Source organism: Epinephelus moara, chromosome 2 (assembly GCF_006386435.1).
Source record: "Epinephelus moara isolate mb chromosome 2, YSFRI_EMoa_1.0, whole genome shotgun sequence".
In the NCBI taxonomy this organism is placed as follows: domain Eukaryota; kingdom Metazoa; phylum Chordata; class Actinopteri; order Perciformes; family Serranidae; genus Epinephelus; species Epinephelus moara.
Genome location: NC_065507.1, coordinates 23,726,506 through 23,750,756, shown reverse-complemented (window position 1 = coordinate 23,750,756; position 24,251 = coordinate 23,726,506). Strand labels below are relative to the sequence as shown.

The 24,251-nt window shown below is 42.0% G+C and overlaps 1 protein-coding gene across 1 annotated transcript in view; it reads left to right on the top strand.

Moving 5' to 3' along the window:
* The window catches only part of schip1 (schwannomin interacting protein 1), a 281,861-nt gene that overhangs the window by 72,306 nt on the left and 185,304 nt on the right, over positions 1-24,251 (top strand). Inside the window, exons 6-7 of the mRNA XM_050068304.1 lie at positions 23,869-23,933; positions 24,166-24,237. Coding sequence (XP_049924261.1) covers positions 23,869-23,933; positions 24,166-24,237 — 137 coding nt within the window. The remainder of the gene's footprint in view (positions 1-23,868; positions 23,934-24,165; positions 24,238-24,251) is intronic.

The following is a 24,251-nucleotide window of genomic DNA, read 5'->3' as shown; positions in this document are numbered from 1 at the left end:
CTGTTTAATTGATGATTATGTTAGTTTGTCCAAATACTTATGAGCCCTTAAAGTTGGGGGACTGTGTGAAGAAATGGTTGTAATTCCTACACGGTTCATACTACATTTTTGAAAAAAGCCTTAAATGAAAGCTGAGAGTCTGCACTTTAAGCAGGTATTCATTGTTTCATTTAAAACCCATTGTGGTGGTGTACAGAGCCAAAATGACGACAATTGTATCATTGTCCAAATAATTATGGACCTGACTGTATCATTGCACCCTTGGACACAAAGGGACTTAAAGATGTGCATAAGTTTTAAGAAAAATACTTTTACTACTTTCACTTGTACTGGATATACAGGAACACAAGCACATTAACATAACTTACCTACATACTGCCAGTATTTACTGAATGATGTATGTGCCCTCCTGCATCTCACCCAAAGGATCCCTAGGCTGCCCAAAGTACCTGTTACAGCCTTACTTATTATAACCATATATTGATCTACTAAAATAGTAAAGTTGCTGCTGCACATGAACATACATCAGCTTACAAATGAACAGAATAATAAACCAAAAATAATAGAAGAGAATGTATGTAATGTCTGTTAAAATTCCAGTACACAACACACAGCTAACTGCTTCCTCCTGTTTCCTTCATATTTAGCGTACAGACATGAGAGTGATATCATTGTTTTCATCCTACTTTCAGCAAGAAAGTGAATATGCTTATCTCCAAGAATATCAAACTATTCCTTACTGGCAGGGGTCTTTAGCTGAAAGAGAGATGGAGCATGGACCCCCTGCTACACATATTATATATGGAATTGTGTTGCATATTAAACGGGGCGGATGGAGGTTGTCATGCAGAAGACCATATCAGCCTCAGGCTGCAAACTTGAGCTGTATTTGCTTGTCAGGTAGGTGAGAGAGGAAACAATTATAGGTTGTTTCAAAAGGCAAAATTTATTTTATTCATTTTAATATGTATTTTCAGACTTGTGTTTGAATTTAAGAAAAGACAAAAGCTTTCAAAAACTTATCAAACAATGATTTGGCGGCCCCCCTGCAGTAACTCTGAGAAACCCCCTGCTGAAGATTTAAGCTTTAAAGGGATAGTGCACCCAAAAATGAAAATTCAGCCATTATCTACTCACCCATATGCTGATGGAGGATCAGGTGAAGTTTTAGAGTCCTCACAACACTTCCGGAGATCCCAGGGGAGAGGGGGTAGCAACACAACTCCACCTAATGGAGGCTTACGGCGCCCCAGATTCAAACGTCCAAAAACACATAAGTGAAACCACAAAATATCTCCATACTGCTCGTCCGTAGTAGTAGTGTCCTGAAGCCTGTCCTGATGAAATATTTAGTGGTTTCAATTATGTGGTTTTGGACGTTTGAATCTGGGGCGCCTCCATTAGGTGGAGTTGTGTTGCTACCCCCTCTCCCCTTGGATCTCCGCAAGGGATGTAAGGACTCTAAAACTTCACCTGAGCCTCCCTCGGCATATGGGTGAGTAGATAATGGCTGAATTTTCATTTTTGGGTGCATTATCCCTTTAAAGTTTTACTCAAGCAGCAACTTCCGTGGCTGAAAAATAAAGCCAACAGCCAACTGCTTTAGGCTGGCTCAAGAAGCCTGTCAGTCTCCATAGATCCCCATGTTAAAATGAAATAAACATGTTCACAGCCTGGTACAAAAAAGGGTTTTCGTCTCTATAGCTAATTTCTCCATTCATGACAACTGTGCGGTGGTTGAATGTTTTTTTATAACGTATCTGTTCACATTTTGTTAAGGCTTAATGCATAATTAAGGATGGGCTACTTTGAGTAACAGGCTTTCTGACAAGAGTGTCCACGGCTCCCGAGTCAGATCCACCCCGTGCTCCTCCGCCGTGCCAGCTTCTTGTCCAGATATGGTCACTTCTGGCTCAACAAATCCAAGATGATGACGGCTGAGTGTTTCAAAACGGGAGTCCACAAACCAGTGGGTGACATCCCAGTAGCTGCATCCATTATTTTTACTGTCTATGGTTTCGCTATAGTTTCAGTATATATCTGGAATTACAACCTTTACTTGAGTACAGTGTCAAATTCAAAACTAATTTGACATTGATGTCATCATTTTGTCATCAGCTTAGCTTTTAGCAAGCACAATAAACTAGTCTGTAGGGTTTAAATGTGACAGCAACTGGCTCTCCCATTTTATTGTGTGTTTGTGTGTGTGTGTGTGTGTGTGTGTGTGTGTGTTTTGCAAGGAAACCTCAGATCTGACCAGATTTGATTTAAGCTTTCTTCTTCATCATCAGATTCTTTTCACACTATTCAAACATCTATTTCTGTCAAAACTTCATGTCACTGCTCCTCTTTATTCTCACCTGCACCTCTTTCTCCTTCTTTCTCACACACATCCACTCATCCTGCTTCCCTCGCTCGCTCTCTTCCCTCCTCTCTCTGTGGGTAGGCGCCCAGTGGTAGTGGAAAGGTGATTTATGGTGTATGGCTGTTGGCTCTAAATGGGATGTTTTATTCAGTGGTGGGAGGAAGTCACTGCCTTCTTCTACTGCTCTCCAGAGCCTTGCATTAAAACACATAACACAAGCACACACACACATGCACACACACAATCTAAAAGGATGATTTACACACACCAACGCTGGCATTTCCTCTTACGTTTAAAAACAGTGTAAGGCGAGGAGAGACGGGCAGACTGACGGAGATGGACAGAATGACAGGCAACTGACAACGAGTCAAACACAGAAGGAAGAATAATGGCAACTTCTGTAGTAACTGCGGAGCCGTGTGCGAGTGTGTGTTTAAAGTCAAGGTCACCCAGTGGGCTGCATTTCTCTCCCTGTTGTCAGCTCGCGCGCTGACAGCTACGCAGGCGGTTGCGAGCAGCAGAAAATGTAAATTTGTCTGTCTGTCTGTCTGTCTGTCTGTCTGTGTGCCTGTCTGTCTTTTATTTGTATTTGCTTGTGTTTCCAAATGTGTTGGTTCAAGTCAGTTAAAATGCAAGCTTGCAGATGTGCGTGTTTGTGCGAATCAAGGTGTGTGAGTGTGTTCATGCTGGTGTGAATAATGCAGAGAGAATAACGGTGTGAATATTCATTAGCTGTGTACCAGTGACAGTTACCCATGTACCTGTCACTCACAGTCTCAGGTGGGTACAGGTGGGTGAATACTACAGTACACACACACACACACACACACATACACATGTCCTTGAAAAGATGCTGTGGTATTTATTGTATGATTCCTCTGCATCAGGGTACTTCTTTAAAACATTTTCACACTATGCATTCATGTTTATGCGAGCATGTTTTCTATAAATGCGGTGTGTTCACTTGAGGGTGGGGGATGCACTGATTTATTTATCGCGTCTGTCCCTAAGAGTCATCATGTAAGCAGGATAGTCTCTCGCTTGTCTCCTCTGTGTGTTTATGACCTCCCGTTGATGCTCTCGTGGCACAGCTCCCAAACTCTCTGCTTTAATTCCCGTCCTGCAGGAAGAGACAGGCACTTACAACATGACTTACTCCGCAAGTCCTCTACGATTGGACACTAATTGAACCTGTGTGTATGTTTGTGTGCGTGCCCCTGTGCGAGTGTGTCGGCGCACCTTCACACACATATATCCCCAGAACTAATTTCAGCTTCATTCTCCCTCTGCGATCCGGAGAGCAAAGACAAGTCACGCAATAGCTCAGCGTGGAGCCGTAAACACGGCAGGTGAAATGGGGCTCGGAGAGCACACAACTCTCCCCAAGCTCCCCAAGAATATTCAGATAGTTTTCATTTTCCACAAGATTGGCCCTGGGTGATGGCCACTCGCTCGAAGAAGAGACGGGGAGGCAGGAAAATACAAAATTAGGGGACCCGTACTGGGGAGGGAATATGTGTTCGTGGTTAACATTACCATTCCTCAGCCCCTCATTGAGGCTGAGAAGAAGCAGATGGTTTACAAGAGGAATGACAATATGTTTTTCCCTCTGCCATCTTGCATGGGGGATGTAACCTGTTTATGCGTGTCTCTCATCTCATTTGCCTGTTTGTACATTGCAGCGCGTTAATGTATTTACTAATGTGCGTTACCTGGTGCGCTCATGTTCTCATAGACCCTGAAGGGCAGAATAACACCGTATGACACGTGCTGGGATGAACTGTGGAAAGTCAGGGTTAAGAAGCAGACAAGAATATCATGGTTGTCTGAAATAATATGGAGAGGGACAGAGTGTCAGAGAAAGCGAACAAAATGAATGGAATTCTGAAAGTTGAGGAGAGGGTACGGAGACAGGATAATTGGGTGTTAGGAAAGTAGAGGTATGGGAGCTTCGGCTTCCTTTCTAAACTCTAAAGTTGACCTTTGGTGGAGGGAGAAATGTTTACAGTTTTGAGTCCCCCAATGCTTCAATTTCTTCGTGCATTTCCATATGTCCTCTATCACTTTCTCCCCTCCCTGCACGCCCAACAGCTAAAGCATGTTCTGAGTGTGTGTGTGTGTTGTGTTTGCATGCTCATTAGTGTGTGCATGCCTCCTTTTTCCAGCACTGTTATGGCGTCTCCTGTAGTGATAAATCTAGTTACAGTGTAGCCTTAGGGTTGCAGAGCAGAGAGACAATCCCACTATTAAAGCTACTAGCAGCCTACTATTCTTAGTGCAGGCAATCACAGCACTCTCATTATTACTCAGTAGGGTGGAGGCATGCAACCCATCATCTCTCATCATCTGTGCTGCCTCCAACACTGAATGCACACGAGATATTACACACACACACACACACACACACACACACGCTCATTTGCTTGTTACCATATATTGTATCTGATATGTTTTGTGTCGTTACAAACGTGAAATAAGAGAGGAGAGGAGAGGAGAGGAGAGGAGAGGAGAGGTTCATTAGTACTTACTGTAACACCAGTATCAATGCTGATACAGCTCCTTGGTTTTCATCCTCAGCGGTGGAAAATATGTTTAGGTGTTTCGGATACTCTTATTGCCCTCTGGGGTAATAAACATCTACTGTGAGGTAAAATGCCGAGGGGTTAATGAAGAAAACAGTGTTATGTGTTACATAAGATCTAGGGGCAAAGAAATATGCAGCTGTGTAGGAACCTGCAGCCAGCAGGAGTCACCATGCAAAAAATTACAATTCGAAGTTTGTTTTTTTGTCATGTGTTGTTTTGTTTTGTTTGTTTTATGTCTGCACTTAACTAATGTTGCGATCTATAAAAACAGACTTGGCAGGTGAAACTTTGACCCATGCTTACAAACATTTTAGAGACAGGAAATTGGCAATGCAGATGGAGTGGAAGCCTGATTGTGGAAATTGTTTGAAAATTTTTGGTGTACGCCATTTTTAGCTTTTGTCCGTACGTACGTTTTTAGTATGGATCCTAAGCATTGTTTTATAAATGAGACCCCTGGTTTGTTGTTTTGGAGAGGAGGAGACTTCTGCAGATAATTTGACTCCTGATAAAAACCTCACACTGGAGAAGTTTCAGCTGGTTGCAATGTGCTGTCCTCACCACTAGATGCCACTAAATCCAACACACTGCTCCTTTAATTAAAGTTTGATATTGCCATATGTTGATTTTTGGTGGAATTATGTTGTGATACTCTAAATATGTGTAATGGTTTTACCTATTCAGTCATCAAAATCAATAATTCCAAAGGAAACTGTCATTAAAATGAACAAAAGGGCTCTTTTCATTTATTTGTGTACGAGTTCTGTCTTCACACAACACTGTATTCTTTATGTAATCATGCATACATTTGCTATGTTGTGATATATTACACATTAAATCCACAACATTATTTAGATGATTCCAAACGAGCATTGGCGTTTTTCAATTTTATATGACATGACAATAATCAAATCAATACTGATTTGTTTTGGTGTTTTTTGTTTGTTTGTTTGTTTGTTTTTGGGGGGGGTTTCTTGTTTTGTTTTGTTTTTTACTCTTTTTATTTATTTATTTTACTTTTTTAACTCTTTTTTTAGTGTTTAAAATATCTGTTTATTTGTTGGGATTTTTTGTTTGTTTTTGTTTTTTTTTTACTTTTTTTTAACTCTTTCTTTACTCTTTTTTTGATTTTTCTTTTCTTCTTCTTTTTTTTTTATTGGGGTAGGGTATAGAGTGTGCCAGGGCTGATGTCAAAACCCGGAAGTTTAGCATCGCGCTGGTTCCTGGAAGAGAAAGTGAATGTGATTTTTGCATTGCGTTTTGGATTATGTCAGAAAATAAGCTCTGTGGCTAACACAAGTTTATGATACTTACAGGTTTTGTTCAGCGAGATAATCTTCACATATGAACACCTTTCATACCGCATTTGAAGCTTAAATGCGATCGCCAGAAGTAAAAAGCTAACGTTAGGCTTTAACGGACTACATGACTACTCCACGGTCGCATGACTCTTGACGTCACCGCCACTAAGCTTTCAACTGATTTCGGCCGCTTTATTTTAAAAACATTGTATAATGGGGAAATCGGACTGTTTAAGCTAAATAAGAAGCTGTAATGGCGGACTGCCAGCACTCTCGCCTGTTCGGGGGTGATGACGTTTAATGTCCCCGACAGGGTTTGTAGTCGTATTGAGCAACTTGTTAGCAACCGCCTTTTTTACGACACGTAAAAGCTTCAAAATTCACAAGTAGGGTATTTACTGACGTGTTTTATGTCGTAGAACAAAACCTGAAACTTGCTTAAGCTTTTGTTAACCACAGACCTTATTTGAAGCATTTTACCAAAATCCCATTCAAAAAACGTATTGACTTTTAGACGAGAGAACCGGAAGTGCTAAAAGCGCTAACGGAGTTCCGGGTTTACTGGCACGCTCTATTCACCACCCAAATAGTTGAAAAAATGTTGTGGCCTCAGGACATATCTTTAAAGCGATATGATGAATGCCAATCCTTAATACTATTAACAGAAAAAAAATCTTAATATAATATAATTAATATTGTATTAGATAAAGGGAGATGAGAGACACTGCAAAACAGTGTACAACCATGTGAGATGACATCACTGACGGGTCCGGCTGCTGTATCTAAGCCCAGTGTGCTGATCTGTAGCAAGTGTGATGTGAGACTTTTTACCCACCTTCTGTGTAGAGATATCTCTACATTTTAGCACTGTGGGATTCAGATAGCAACCCTTTTTAGATTAAAAAAAAAAACCCTTAAGATCTTTGATTCTGTTTCTGTGAACTACTCCGATAAATCCAGACAGAGATAATGAGAAACGGAGCCAGGAGGAACAAGAGGCCCAGCTCCCCTCCTCCCTGCTCACACTGGCATGCCCGTGTGTGTTGTGGGTGTGTTGGACGGGCGGAATGGCTTGTTTATGGGCAGATTAATTGCTTTTATGGCCTTGTTTCTCCCTGTGAATGGTGCTGGGTGTTTTAATGAACACCCACGCTGCCTGCCTGCCTGCCTCGCCAGCCTGCCATGCCGTTCCCGCTGCTGCTTTTTAGAGCATAGCCAAGCTTTAGCTAGAGCCCGCCACAGCTAATGCCTAACGCTCACTGCATGACCCTGCACAGGTGACTGATTTCATTGGTGTGTGTGCCTGTGCACTTAGCCTTCCTAAGAGGCCCAGCACAGGTGGGTGGCTCCACTCGAAGCCCACAGGGCTGAGGGCGACTAGCAGTTAACTGGACCGTGACTTTAATCATTTCCTGCTGAGCTGAGGAGAGGTAAGCCAGGCTCTCCACAGTGTTAAGCTACAGTCATAGACACAAAGATTCTTCAAAAGACTTTCAGAGAAGGAGATAAAGTGATAGCTTTGAGAAGAGGTGAGAGGGACCATTTAGTAAAGAGGTTGAAGGAATTAAGACTAGGTAAGCGCTTTTCACATCCCAGCTTTACATGGATCAATTAAAAACCAAGCACAGGCTCCCGCTCTCTAGTCCCCTGCTCTTCCCTTCTTACTTTATCACCTCTAATTATGCATTACTTGTCTCTCCCTCTCTTTTTAACCCGTATTCTCTCCTTTTGTCTTCATCCCTACTCCTCTCTTCCTCTCTCTTTCTTCCTCTCTTCTCCCCACTCTCATTAATCAGGTCTGCAGGCTTTCTCTTTCTTCTTGCTTTCTACTTCATTAAGCTTGAAGCAGCGATGGACCACTGCTAATGGACAGTCTCAGCTCTAACTCACAACTCAAGCCAGGCTATAATTGTGTGTGTGAGTGTGAGTGTGTGTGTGTGTGTGTGTGTGTGTGTGTTGGCTAGGGAGCTTTTGTCTAGTTTTATCGCAGACCTTGTGAGGAAAACCGATTTTATGTGAGTAATTGGTGATTTATGTATAGTTTTAGAGTCACGGGCAAACAACTAGCATGTGTACAGATTCAGCCATCAGATCATGATGTCATATCACACCTTTAAAAGTTCATGCAACCAATTTTACATGTTAGAATCAATCTCATAGTTACAAAGGGTGCAACAGATGTAAAAAGTGTCCTTTGGCTTTACAGTGAGATTTGTCACATCTGGGAAAATACTCGAATGAGACCACCCTGGTATCTCAGCTTAGAGACTAGAAACTTTAATCAGAAAGCCTGCGTTATAATACAGGTTTTAGAAAGACTAAAGGAGCGGGAGCATCAGGGAGCGTCTAATGCATGGGTAACACCACCTGCGTGAGCAGTGTATGATGGCTACCTCACTGAACTGCTGTGGCTCACACATGTGTGTAGTATTTACACAGACACTGTTGCTGCTGCAGAGCTACCTACTGCTATGAGTACTTCATTTTCACAATTAAAAGCTGATACTCCACTAATTACTCCACTAATAACAAGTGAAGGGATTCTGTCCACAGAAACGTTGTTAGAGGGTTTTTAATTTTAAAACAGGAACAAGCAGTGGTTTTTTCATGTTGGTGACAGATACAGACTGTAATGAAAGGTGGTATGGTGTCAATATGATTGTTAAAAGACCATTTTCACTGACTGTGTTCTGCTGAAAACCGTGCGCATTACACAGGAAAAATAAGAGAGTCTCCACCGGCAGGTTGGCTTATGGGAAGGATTGTGTGTTTTTTGGAGCCTGACCTGTTTTATGGACTAAAAGTCAGGATAACTTTACCCCCGCTGTATCGATTTGACCGTTTAAGATTTGTCTCTTGCAAGTTTGCTAACTTTACTTTAAGTGCAATAATAGATCACTGGAGGACTCTTCTGAGGCCAAAGGACATCTTTAAGTGTTCTTTGGTTTGTGGGTGCAATTTAAACTCTTCTTCTGAGAGAACCTCGGTCTCAGGACCTCCAGTGAGACCTGAAGGCTTATTTCAAAGGACCAGGGCGGGCACAAATAAAGTTGAATACACTTTAAATTTAAAACTCCCAAATTGGATCATATCACTTTAACTAAAACGTCTCCAGGGAACTCGTATTCCTTAGTCTGCATCTCTTTTACTACACTTTTTTTTTTACCTCTTCCACAACTGCTTTTACAATCTTATTAAGCAACAATGCCGATCCCGCCATTTGACCATAATGTCCAATAAAAGAGGCTTTATAGTTGCATACATTTACCTTCAGCTCTTTGCATATATATTGCCCTCCACCCAGCAGTGCAGTCGTTAGTACAGTGGTGTTCTGCTCGGCTGCCGTAGAGGACAGGTAGTATTGAGTGGTGTTGTAAAAGGAGCTGCTTTACTGTGTGTTTGTTCTGGCATGTTAACGGCTGGCTTTACAGCTCTGATTATGGCCCACCAGGAGAGCTGGGAGTGCTAACTACACAGGGAAATTGCTGCAGGCAAAATGGATGGGAGGGAGTGGTAATGTATGTACATTACCTCAGGGTGTGCATGCCTTCACAGTGACAATCAAAAAGATCCTCTCATGGTCTACATTGTTCTCTAATTCTCTGATATCTGGTGCTAAGCAAAAGTTTAGATCTGGTTTTCTCAGTTGTATCATTATGTCAATATGTGGAAAGACAAAACTGTAAAATATAAATGAACTGCACTGCATCTTGCAGAAATACAGATAATTTAATCATTACTATTTTTGTAGTGATTTGTTTTGTTGGCTGTTCTTAAACCCTTTGCTGGTTGTTCTGCTGTGTAGCACTGACAGTCCTGTTGTGTTTAGTTGGTTCATGTCCGTGCACCTGCGTCACCAACACAGGCTTCTCTGTCATGATTAAATTGATTATTCTGATGCTACAAACCCCCAATACCTTATGACTTGAGACTGACAATCACGATTGACAGATATTTTAGGGTGTTTCAGAAATTGAGTTGTCTTGCTTTGGTCCGAATCAGGGACTAAATTTGTTACAAAGTTGCATAATTGCCTAGAGTTGGTTTGTGTTCTCACGGCAGCATTTACAAGCAGACCAGATCAAATGCCTTGCGCGAGGAAGCTGCTCTTGATTGTTCAGAATTTCCAAACTGGAAAAATCCAGGAAGTAAACAAAACGTTGAAGAAGAGTACACTTGCAAGATAAATGTGACACTTTCTAATGTCACAATGGAGGGACAACTACGCAGGTTGACTTTAGCGCTGCTAATCGTGGACTATATTGCTGTCATTGCTCATTTTAGACAAACCATAACGTTTGAAAACGAGGCGCGGCTCCAACTAGAAAACAATGTTTTGGTGCATTGGATGTGCTGAATGTGCATATTAAGGCAGTACAGGAGGGGGTGCAAATTATCGGATCAAGGTTGGAACTCATTCTCACCACAAACAAATCGGACCAGAGTTCCGGACTGAGACCACCTCTTCAAGAAGGTCCCGGTCTGGTTGTTTTGGTGCGATTGCTGTGTTCACACCTACCCAACCAAACCACACTTAGGGGGTGAACTTGAGCTCAATTGAATCAGACCAAACAGGACAGGTGTGAAAGCACCCTTAGTTTCAAACTACTCCATATTTTATTCACAATACCAGGAAGCTTTACGGAATAATAACACATGTAAATGTTGTGAAACAGTTGCAGTTAGGTTTAGGCAACAAGCCTACTTGGTTAGGTTTAAAAAAAGATGTTTGTTACTGTACATAACATAAAGTGGCATAAATACATCATGTAAATGATGTCAGTGCGCGACAACCGTATGTAAATTGCCTGCTGTTACATTCAAACAACACTGACTTTTGGTTAGGCACTGGACACAAACTGTGGTTTTGTTTGAACAATCCGCATCACCCCCCGCCCACCCTACACTGGCTTTCTTGCTCTTTATACTACATCAGTTGCTGTCAGCATCAAGTATTCCTGCAGAGGGGTTCACATTGGATTTAATTAAAAGCCCGGTGCGTCTCATAAAGACGCTAAAGGCTGCCTTCAGTGTCAATATCACACGCTGAGGGGTGTGACAAAGCAGCGGTATTTGATGCTAGGGGAATGAGAACAGGCTGCACACACACACACACACACACACACACACATACACACTGTGTGCACTAAGTTATATTTCTCCATGGTGGATCAGTTTCTGCTCCAGCCTGATGCCACACAGATGCTCATTCTGTTGCCTGGACAACCAGGAACCTCTGAAGTAATATATATATTTACCCCTGGCAACTCCTCTGGTCTTATGCAGCTGGCACTGCCCACAGACTGGTCCGTCTCTGAGCTCACTCCTCTGAATGTATTCAGCTTTAATGTTTACGTTAAGCACAGGAAACTCACAGAGACTCACATTATCTTGTCATTTATTTATTTTTCCATTATACAGCAGTGTAGCTGTGCCTTTTCTTCAGGGCTCTGTATTAGCTTCTGTGACTGTCTTTAGGTTTTCTCCCTGCTCCATTTCCTCTTTCTCAGTATGCAGCTCCTGTCCTCTGTCTGTGACACCGTCAGTCATTAGCCTAACCCCCAGTGCAGAAAGAGGAACTCTGTGTGTGTGTGTGTGTGTGTGTGTGTGTGTGTGCATACGAGGGAGTGTAACAGAGAGAGAGTGCCAGCCAGCTTTGATTGCAGGGTCACTCAGGGACAACATTGCCAGTGTCTGGACACTGAATCCCAATGGACACTGGCAAATCTACACACACACACATGCACACACATGCACAGGTGCCAGAAGACACAGTGTCTAGCCAGGAATGGCTACAGATAACGGCATCTGTCCTCAGTTTTTGCTATCACTCCCACACACACACACACACCACACGGTGTACTGACGGGCTCTGTGTCCCCGTGGCAGAGGAGAGCAATGAGGATATGAGTGTGATGGCAGAGATGGCGCTGGCTGGCTGGCTGGGCCAAAGGACCCTAGGGAGGCTTGACTGATAGAGGCTGCCTCCGAGCCCTCTGGATAGCTTGAGTGTGTGCGTGCATGTGTATGTGTGAGGGAGAGGGGTCGATGTAATGCAGCAGATGGTATGATGGTGTTTAAACCAGTTAGGTTACCATAAGCAGAGGACCAGGTCATGACAGCTTTTTGGCTGAAAGGTGACTGGAATAACTCGTAGCCTCAAGGTTACAGCGTTACTGGGCTAGGATTTCCTGCTCATTGTCCACACAGAGCTAACAAGAAACTGATGATCCTTGATGGTGGCTGACATATTGTTGTTAGTTTCAAGCACTGAACAAAAAGGCAGTGGTGAAATATAACTATGCACTCAAGCACTGTACTTTAATACAATTGTGAGCCACTTTACTTCATTATATCCATTTAATTCTTTATAATTTACACCCCATTATTTATACTTTATATCACTACAGTTCAGAGGGCCATGTTGTACCTTTTACATGACATTTATCTGACAGCTGTAGTTACTGACAGTGTATTTTACACATGAAACACACACGATTGTAGATCACACAGTATGTAAAATAGAAATAGAAATAGAAAATAGAAATAGAAACTTACTACGTAAAATAGAACTGGCGCCATCATTACCAGCTACAACAGTAAAATGCTAAACACACCTGAATGCACGAGCAATAATAATCTAATAATATACTAAATGGTTTTTAACACTTATTATTTCATTGAATTGAGCACTTCAGTACATTTTACTGATAATACTTACATAAAATCATATATTGTTCCTAGCAGATGAATGTATTTACTGCAGCTCTGTGCAAACATGCAGCACAGTTTCATCATGCGTGTTGTGCAGTTATGTGTGATGCATCCACATGTTTTGACCATTTATAAAATACACTGTGAACAGATGTGAACTTGTAACGTCTGGTGTCTCGTGGAGATTTTTTTAGCCATTAAGGAAGGAGTATTGGACAGTCTTAAAAGAATATTTTACCTGCAAAATGACCATTTGTAAACCAATTACTCACCTTGTGTTACCTTGGATTTGTGAAGAAAACTTGGTTTTTCTCACATGCCTCCATGGTGATCAACAAATCTTAAAAAGGCGAACGTTCTGTATGAATTGAGGTCTTTTGGGACCACGTTAAGCAACAGCAAAACTATATGGGAACATCATGTACATCTCTCACACAACTCATGAGCAGGAAGACCTTGGGCCCTGGTAAAATGGAGGGAAGTTTACCATAGTCCAATTACACATACTATCCACATTGGTGGATTATGAAATAAACAAAAGGCCCCACCACATTAACGACATAGGAGCAAGACCCACAGACGTGGTGGTTTTGCATCTTTTTATCGTTATGCATCTTTTTTTGTGGTTCTGTGTCTCTTTGTGATTGTTTTTCCCCTTTATTTTAGGTGAAGGCCATGGGGGCCCTGACACTTCGGGCCCCTGGACCTGTGCCTGGTCAGTAATCCATCTATGAGCACCCACATTGTTATGATACAAAGCTGGTTGGAAGTTGGCAAAGTATACCTTTAAGCTATTAGGCATATCTTCAAAATGTTTTTGCAACTGACCACAAGGAGGTGATGGGATCGCCAACTAAAGGTGCGGACACACCAAACCGACATCAAAGAACTAGCGGCAACAAAAGCCAACTGTTGCGTCGTCTACGTCGCCTCACGTCGCCCTGTGTCAGTTACATTTGAACACACTACATGAACTACATCCGACGGCCAAGTGGCACGTAAGTTCTACGCCTACGTGAGAGAGAGCGGAGTGAGAGAGTTGTACATCCTGTCAGCCGAGGGGTTTCCTATCTGTGCAGCCGAGCACCGCAGCACCTCCACGGACTGTTACATCCAGACGGTCCCGGTGTTTCCTCCGCAGGCTCCACTTCACTCCGCTGCCTGACAAACCCGCTGCTTCTTCCCACTTTAACCTGAATAACAAACCAGGGCTCGGTGCTCAGGTTGGATCCAAACAGAGAGCCGGGGCTAGCTCAGAGACTAGCGGAGGCTGACTTACTGTGCTACCCTCCGGTCATGCTGCGGCTAACGCTCCGCTAGCCGCTCCCAGCTAGCCCGGCTCTCCGTTTGGATTGTAACGGAGAACCGGGGCTAGCTGGGAAGCTAGCAAAGGCTAACTGGCTGTGCTTCCCTCCGGTCATGCTGAAGATGAATGAAGTGGTGCCTGAGGAGGAAGCACCGCTTAGCCCTGGTTTCACTACAGGCAAAATTCACTCGCTACAGGGGCAAGGAAATAAAACCTGAACAGCCAATCAGAGTGATCTCTCTCACCGACAACCTCCGCCACCAATTCAACATGCTCAATCGGCCGAAAGGCCGCCAACGCCGATGCCAAAGTGCTGACGGTGCGGGACACACCGCAAAAACTAGGCTGACAGATGCTCACCGATGGCCCTACTTTGGTCGACGGCCAACAGTTGGCTTGGTGTGTCAGGGCCTTAAGGCTGAAGGCCAGTGCAAATTTGATTGGAAATTGATAAGCATCTATCTGATCATTATAAATCCTGTTTGTTATCTTAAATGCATTTTTTCAGAAATGGCCAAAGGTCTTCATCTCTCACATGTTTCAACTTTTACGGGTTTATCTGCTTAAATCCTGGAATCACAGCTTGTGGCGATATACTGGTCTCTCCTTCCTTTCTGATGTATGACTTTGTACATGGTTGTTTGCTGTTTGTCAGCAAACCATCAAGCTAGCTGTAAATTACCTGGAATTACCTGGTTAATTGTAGGTTAGAATATGCATACTGTACGTGTGTTTGTGTTCCATATAAATGCGTCCGTGTGTGTGTGTGTGCGTAGCATTCGAGATTACCCGAGTTAATTGAGTTCGTCTGAAAAACAAACACAGCTGGCCAATGTTCTGCAGTGCAGGAAGACGATGGCGTGATGACCCGGAATCCGGTGCCAGCACTTCACATCAGGAAGCTCATCAAGTATTGAAGAGGAAAACCAACTTAGACTGAGAGACTGTGGAAGGAATACGAGACAAACTAGACAGCCACAGGCGGCTATGATTAGAGTCCAGGCAGATATTTGAGCACTGGGATGTTTGTGTCTTATTTATGTGACAAGGAGTAAAACCCTAACCCCCTAACCCTTAATTTTCTTTAAAATCATTTGTGGTCATCACTTTATGTTGATGCTTTTTGACATATATAAATAAATTGAATATTTATTTGTTCAAGTTCTGGAATATATCCCTGTCTACTAATTTTTTACAGAAATAGTGTTAATATGTGAGAAGGCTCTAAGCTTATCCTGGAAAATGCAAACACTCAGACCATGTGCAGGAAAGCAGAAGCAGGATTTGAACTCTTGACCTCTGACCTCTGAATCCCCAGAGAAGATGACTTACACACTGCAGCACTAGGAAGACGTGCCTTTTCTCACATCTTGAGGCAATGATGTCACGTGTGCACAACTGGGGATTTTTTTTTTTTTGCTTTTATGCTCAAAATACAACAATCAATGTGTTGGTGATAAAATTGTCAAAAGAAAATCATAAATTATTCTGCTGATTCTGGGTGTAGTGCCAAATATTTAGGTGAAATTTAGTTTAAACAGTAGATGAAATAGAAAATATTGTGTGCACGATACAAATTACAACAAGCATCACCATTAAACTGATCTGAACACTATGGTTTAGGAATGTCTGTGTCAGTTTTGCTGTCATTTTAATGAAGACTTGTGGAGATATACAAAGATGTTAATTGATATTGAAAACTTTGAAAAATATAGAGTGACGGACATCTGAATTGACCATAGGTTGCAGTGAGACAAACTTCTGTCATAATTAAATGGATATGCTGGGAAAAAATGGCTCTGTATGAAACACTGGTGAATTATTGGATTGTTTGTTTTTTAAGTTTGGAATGTGAAATGTCTACAAATGTAGATTTATTGTAATAAGCCGCACCCACTCAAACATCAGCTGAGTCATGACACAAGATCATGCGAACCAAATTTTATACAACTCCCTGTAGCTTACGAGTTATAAACTTTTCGCATTTGTGGCGCCCTCTAGTGACAGGATATCACAAGACTGCTTAGTAAAGCTCTGATAAAACTTCCCAACATATGCACCAAGTTTGGTTATAACTACTTATGTCATTTTGGATCTATGAGCATTTATGTAAAATTGAACTTAACATGCTTAACATGTTTAAAAATATATAATTTTATAATGGTTTGACGTATTGACATTTCCTTGATACCTTTGGATCAGCAATGTCTGCAGATGATCCTGCCAAAGTTTCAGAATGATTGCACCAATGGTCTTTAATCAATTCTCGAAAATAGGATTAAGAGAAAATTGAGAAAAAGTCCCCAAATTCAACATTTTTTAAAGCAGAAGATCATCTGAGCAAAGATGCAGATGAAAAAGGAGATTGAAATGATGAAAGAATTTTGAGTCTAACCCAAGCTGTTTTCAATATAATTTCAAAAACTTAAACTCGATTGTTACAGCGTCACCTTGAGGTCAACAAGTGTTATTTGTTGTGCCTGAGTAGTGGATGGAATCTTCAAACCACCTACCAATTTTATTGACTTTTGATGTGAACATTTTTGCTACATGAACACTTTCAGCAGAAAAACAAAACAAAACCAATAGTCGCTGCTTAGACCGTTAACAAGAAGAAATGAGAGTAAAGAAGTTAATAATTAGTAAAAACATGAAAATACATCATGTTTGTTATATTGTGGGAGAGAAGGTGAGGATCGTGACCTTAAAGAGCAACAGAGTTGAAAATATTGTGCCGCAATGAGGGAAATAGATTATGACTTTGTGTTTTATAGGCTCTTTAGATGTGTGGATTTGTCTCCTCTCTTTGTCTGTCACTCTGTCCCCTGAACTGAGTTAAGGGGGCATTTAGAGGAACTGGAGAGCTATTTAAATCATGTGTGTGAGTGTTAGTATGTGTGTCTGGATCAGTTGGAGGTGCAGGGGACAGATTTACGCCCCATGTACAGGAGAGATGAAGGCCATTTCCCAGGCAGGCCGTTTCTCTCTTTCCTGTGTTTCTGTGGCTGGCTGGCTGGCTGGCTGGCTGGCTGGCTTTGGTCCAGTTTAATTTCTTCAGAGCCCACAGGCTTGTTCTTTCACCTCCATATCCTTTCTTCTCGCCGCCAACCAAGAACCTGCTTTCATATTCTCTTCCTCTTTAACTCCCTCGCCGGCTCTCAACCCAATCACTTTCTGTCTCCCTGCAAAGTGCTGTTTCTTTATCTTTCCCCTGCCCTTTGTCCCCTACAGCTGAGATATGTAACCTTTCAGAGCGTCAATCACTCAGCCCATCCCTCCCCTACCTCTTGTGTTGTCTCCTTCACGTACTATATAGTAACGGAGCTTTTTCTTGTTGTATGAGCATTTACCATTCATTCACGAGCTCCGTGAGTCTCACAAGTTGATCATCTGGTGAGAAACGCTGCATGACTAACGTGCTCTCAAAATGAAGTACATGACACCAACATAGATAAGATCAGTGTTCACCATTTGTACAGTGTCTGTTTCATACAGTGTAAAGCAGGTGACCATATTTTTTAACCTGCGCCCAAAATTTTACAACATTAGACAAACAAAGAAGACAAAAAATGTTTCTTCTGTGTCTCTCAAACACTACTTGAGCTGCTTAAGTCAATCTGCTGATTTCAGCAAGAAAAACACACAAAAATAACTTCAGTTAAGTCTTTTTCATCTTTAAAGTCAAGTCGGGTTAAGTCATTTTTTATAGTCTCATTACAGAAAACATGAAGTGCAGCCAGGTTTTAAAACATTATAATAACAAGACAATACTGACAAACTGCAAGACAATAAAAATGATAAAAACAACTATGAGGCAGTAAAAATGAAAACACTGTAAAAACCATATAAAAACAATAAGCAGTATAAAAACCCTGAGATCATATCAGAAGTGAGGCAGCAAATGAAAAGGCAGAGAGGGCAGCTGTTAATGTGTATGAGCTATTCCATGTTCAGCATATCAACAGCTGTACAGTGTATACACAAGTGACTTTACAGTGGTTGTGTCCTTATAGCGGGGGATCTATAGCTGCATCCTGACGACTCTTGTGGTCAGGACTTCCTAAACACCTGCCTGTTGTAACTATCCCTTAACTGAGTGCGACTGAACACACATGTCCCGCTTGGCACAACAACAAGCCCGTCAAGCCATTCATTAATGTCCATGTGTGCAACCTTTTGTATCAAATGTAAATCAGAGTCATCAGAGCAGGACGCATATTACAAGAATTAATTTCCCACAAGAGGAATAGACATTGTTTCATTTTCAGACATGGCATTTATATTAAGTTGTTAAACAGTTACATAGTTTCTGACAAGACATTGAAGTGTCACTGTGGGCTTTGACAGTGATTTTTTCTCTAGTTCTTGATGTCCATGTGCAGCTTTAGAAAATTCAGATAACCTCTAAGGGCATAGATGCATGTGCACCCTTGAAGTCTACAATGATATGTTATTTAATGCATCCAGTCATCGAAGATGTGCCTAAAATGCGTTCTCAGTTTGTTGACATGGCACATTTGTGTAATTATTCAATCCTTTGTGAACATTTGAAGGTGTAAGTGTAGCAACATGGATTGAATTGAGGCTCATTTTAGACCAGAGCAGACAGTCTGACTTGTGTTTGGCTATATTTAACACAAATGCCTCTTGTCTCTGCCCCTTTTCAGGTTGTTGTCATGCACTGTCTGTATGTATAATGGTTATGCACCAAAATTCATATATAACCCATGTAATCATGAGCTAGTAATTGGTATATAATCTACGTAATTGTCAAAGTGCTGAAGGAGGTAAAGAAGGAACTAGAATAAAGAGCGAAGTCTGCATTTGAGGCAGGTTGTGGTGGTAGATGGGTCAAACTAACATAGGGCTTTCCCTCAGTAGACCAGTGTTTATGTCAGGTGTGTGAAACCAAGTGAACTTGGAGTTCTTTAAAGGACTGTCATCACATTATGTTAAGTATGTAACTTTACGTTAAGTATGTCATGTTACGGCCCAACCATGATTCTTTTTCTAAACCTAACCTACATAACTTTACATTAAGGTCGTAAAGTGAAGACACCCAACCGTGATTCTTTTCCTAAGCCTAACCAACACATTCTCACTCCGACCTCATCACATATTGACGTTTTGGTCATGGACTTTCAACGTCCACATACGACGTGCAAGGTACCCTGGGTGCATTGGTTGTTGACGTTCTAGGACACTGTGTCAAGTTCTCTTCTTTCAAGATACACTTCCATTTTCACAGGAAATTTAACATTTGCATAGAGTCTCTTTCAAAATAAATGCACTACATCGGTAAAATCATGAATTGACCTTTTTTTCTTTTAGCAACAAACACAAATGGTTGGGTTTAGGCAACAAAAACACATGGTTAGGTTTACGAAAAACGAACAGGGTTTGGCTTTAGAATATTACGGGACATGAACATCGCTCTCTCGGGGTGAAGGTCCGTGTTTGTTGGACCCATCCAACACTCCTCCTGCCCGCCCCAGTCAGACTTTCACCGCCTTAACTTTCGTCCTTGTTCCGCCACGTTTCCCCTGACGCCTCCAGGCACCATTAAACTATAACGGCAACCGGCTGCGTATCATTCCGACGTTCAAGGACGCCTTTTTTTTATTGGTTTCTGATGCCGCAAGTAACTGCCCAAGTGTCGGATTTCGACGACTTTGAAATGAGATTGGGCTCACCTAACATAGGGGCACTAATTTGTGGGGTACTAATTCATTAGATAACATATCAACCATTGTTGCCCTTTTGCCTTTGCATGATTGCCACCATGTGTTTGCTTCAGAGACGCCTCATCTCCCTGGGCGCAGAGCACGCTGTGGCCTGCATCAGATCCAGCAGGAAGCCTGGACTGCTGGGTTTATACGCAGTAATTAGGGGAGGAAGCCTTTTCCACACACCCCTGCTATATAGAGTAGTGTAAGGGCAAAGGCAGCCAAGGAGCCTGCTGATATCTCCTGCAGGCCCTATAACCTCTAAAACCTCCCAAACAACTATTAGTCCACTGTACTCCTTATTCCTCTCCCTCTGTCCAAGAAGGAGGCCAGCACATTTCTCAGTGATGATCGAATCATCATTTTCCCCTTTTCCATCTCTCTTAATTCTGTGCTTTCTCATCACCTCCTCATGCCCGTCTTTTTTATTTTCATATTAGTTGGAGAAAATGGAGTGAAGGAGAAAAGATTGATGGCAGAGGTGGAGATAGAGAGGGGGTGAAGGAGGGATGGGCAACATAAGAGGGCTTGTGGTCTGTATTTGGCTGTCAGTAGCTCTATTTCCTCTGTTGTTGTATAGTATACTGCGGGTTCAAGGTCTCTCCTCCATCAGCATCTCTCTCTCTCTCTTCCTCCCTGCCTCCGTCTCTCCCCGCTTTGCCTGACTCCACCATAAATCCACCAACACACATATTTGCGCACACACACACGTATACACACCAATCAATACAAGCCTGCTTGGCACTGCCAAAGCCCAAAATGACTATAGATTTCCTGTCAACTCTGCCACTAAATTATGCAAACCTCTGGTTTATGTTCCGGTACTTTTTTGGCATTCCTACTCCAGATACGGGATGGGGTTTTCCACTGAGGCAGGGATGGAAGGATACAGGTGTGGAGAGCAGGAGAAAAGGCAACACATGCAGCCACTGGTTTGTTGCGCAGTTACTGCAAAGTGCTGTAGATTTTGGAATCAATACCGTGTATTAGGATGGTTGTAAATTTCCTGCTGAAGTCAGAGTTTTATTTAAGTGGTGAATAATGCGCTCCAGATATCAGTTTTTGTTTTGTAAGCACACACACACACATTCATATCACACATAACACACACACAATCAATGATAGAAACAGTGATACAAATGTAAATGAAAAATAGATACAGTAAAGATTCCCTTCTCAAAGTGCCAGTCATGAAGTTTAGGGTTGGGTGAAGTTTTAAATGCAACCTGCTGCAGATTATGCTCACAAACTTAAATTTGGGAACCATAAGAGTGTGTAATTAATGTATTGTTAACGTAAAATACTGTAAAACACATGAGACAAAGAGAAAAATGGCATAGTTACTTTAGGTTCTCTGTTATGAGAGTCACCTGTGGGCCAAGTCCAACCCATATCAAAATTATATGACATTTTAATTGAAACATTTTCCCGTTTTAAGGATGCATCAAAATCTTTACAGACATTGCCATCAATTAAATCCTATTTATTTATCTAGAAAAATAATTGCAGCACTTGATAATGGCTCGATAATGAAAGTATGAGAGGCTGTAATTTCATAATAATGTAGTGTAATATCATTACCTGCAGCAGTAATGCTGTTATCAACATGTTATTTTTGCTCAAAAGTGTTTTTGTACGCAGTCACCAAGTCATTACAATTAAATTGACATAACATGTCCCTTCATACAACTGATAATCTGATACTCACTAGTTTAAGAGAACACTACAGTGGGAGAAGGTGATACTCTAAGTTGAGGTGTTGATGGAGAGGCCAGTATGTAAATAGAAATGCCTTTGTAGGTAAGGTCGTGCTCATGTGTGCATGAATGCTTTTTTCTGTTACATACTTTGTGTGTGTGAGTGTGTGTAGGTGTGTGTGTGTACTTGTTTCTGAGGTGGGCTAATAGTTTGCCTGGCCAGGCCTGTGGCAGGGCCATCAGTAACTTGAAGGGGAAATTGAAATGATTGGCTCATTCATTCTCCCAGCAACTCCATTACCCAGAGGCTAACAGTCTCTCTCGCTCTTTCTCACACACACACACACACACACACACACACACACACCCTCCTTGTTTATACTCGGCTCATCTCTCCATCACTGCCATTTGATTATGTCTCTGTCTGTTATCTATTTCACTCGACAAGTCTTTCTTTATTCTGTGTTTAGGGTTATTCTTCTGTCTGTATTTCTCTTACTTTTTCCTTCCTTTCATTCTCTCTGCCTTTGCCTGTCCCCAGAGTCGCAAAATTGCACTTTTTAAAGTTAGTTTAATAGCATATGACTGGATGTGTGTGTGTGTGTGTGTGTGTGTGTCAGAGTGACGGACTCTATAAGAGACAGACAGCTCTCTGTCCAGGACAGCATTAGGATTTGGAAAGGCTGCGGTGACATTGACTCTCTAAGCAGAAGAAGAAAGTTCAGGAGGGGTCGGGGTTGTACGGAATCCACATCCCAGTCCGCAGTCACGCTTTCACAGATCCTCTTTTCATCAGAGAGAAACTGAGAGGGAAAGACAAACCGAAAGAGATGAAAAACAGCTCCTTGATGCGATCATTGATCACTAGTCAAAGTCCTTGATTCTGTCTAATGAGCTGCTTGTTCCTTCTGGGAGGGAGAGTAATGAGAAAAACAACACTGCCTGCCACAGTCAAATTGGGCAAACAGCCAAACAAGACAGACCTTTTTATTTAAAAAAAAAAAGAATATATGATGCAGTGTGCTTCAACAGCAATTTGGGGTTTAGAAAATCCTGAAAATCCTGTAATCCTCAATTCTAGTGTACATACACATTCATATATATATATATACTGTATATATGCTCATTTACACTTCAAAGGGTGCTTTTTCTCAGACCCTTTCATAACTATTAAGGGGGAAGCATATATCGCTATATAATGAATATTAAACACCCAAGATCGAAACACCAAGTAACCACTGCAGTACAGCAATTTTTCTTAGTGTGGTAGTGCTTCTAATGGATGTAATATATTTCTTAGTGTGAGTCTCTTTATAGGCCAATCTGCCATCTAATAAATGCAATATATTATTTCATGCATCCTTCATTATGCATTAACGGTGCAATCAAACAAAAAGTCGAATAAAAATGGGGAATTTTGCAGGTTTTGCTGTACACACACACACACACTCACACATATACACATGCAAATACACTGTGACGTAGCTGGTAGCTGCTCAGTGCCCCGATGTGACCCTCTTGGCTCATCAGGAGGAACTGCTCCACTTAAACTTTGTTGCTCTCTTGTAATTGAATTAGTCTGCTCAATTATGTAGAGGCAGGCCTGTCCTCATTACACAGCACTATTAAAGCTCAAGGATGGAGCTGAGGGGAGGAGAGCAGCAGGCGAGGAGCGGAGAAAGGAGCTAAAAGTCATTTAAGTGAAAGTGTAAAGTTTCATCGCTCTAATCTCCAACGCGTCTGCCACATCTGTGCAACAACTGTGCCATAGTTCATGAATTATGTCCTGCTGTATCTTCTCCGCCTAGCCTGTCTCTCCGTGTTTGACTTCGCTCTTTGTGCCTCTGGGCCGAGCGCCTTGAAAATGCTTAACCAGCGTTTTAGCCGAGTTTTTCTGAAGCTTACTTCACTAACTTCACAAGAAAACATCTAACTGAGCCAAAATGCTGCCAAACCACTTGCTGCAGGGGTCCCTGAGCTCAGCACAATGATCAAACATCTGCCAAACATTTAATCATATTTGCACACACACACAAACACACACATACACTGCAGGGATCTCCTCCTTCCTCCTCTGTCTGCACCAAAGCCGCATATCTGAGATGTCAACTGCTTTCTTGTTTCTGTCTCTTTCTCTCTCTGTTTGTCCCTCCTTCTGTATCTGTCTCACATAGGAGCAGCTGAAGAGTATCCAGAGTGGCTTCAAGCATGTTAATGATGGGGGTTTCCAGCTGCAGAGGTGGGTTTACACACACACACACACACACACACACACATGCACATGCCCGCACACACACACATCAACAATAAACACAACACAGTGACAGAATGAGCAGCCTCTTGTGCTGCTGTAAAAGCCGCTCTCCCTGCAGATGGGACCAAGCCATCGCTGTTTAATTACTGATAACCCAGACTGAGATTGGGCTTGTGTGTGTCCTCTGAATGTCCCCTACACCCCTTCCTCTTCTCAGTAATCATCTGACCATGGACCTATACAACAATATCAACATCTACAGGCCGCCCATTGAGACCAAGGTGTTGATGTAAGTATATATTT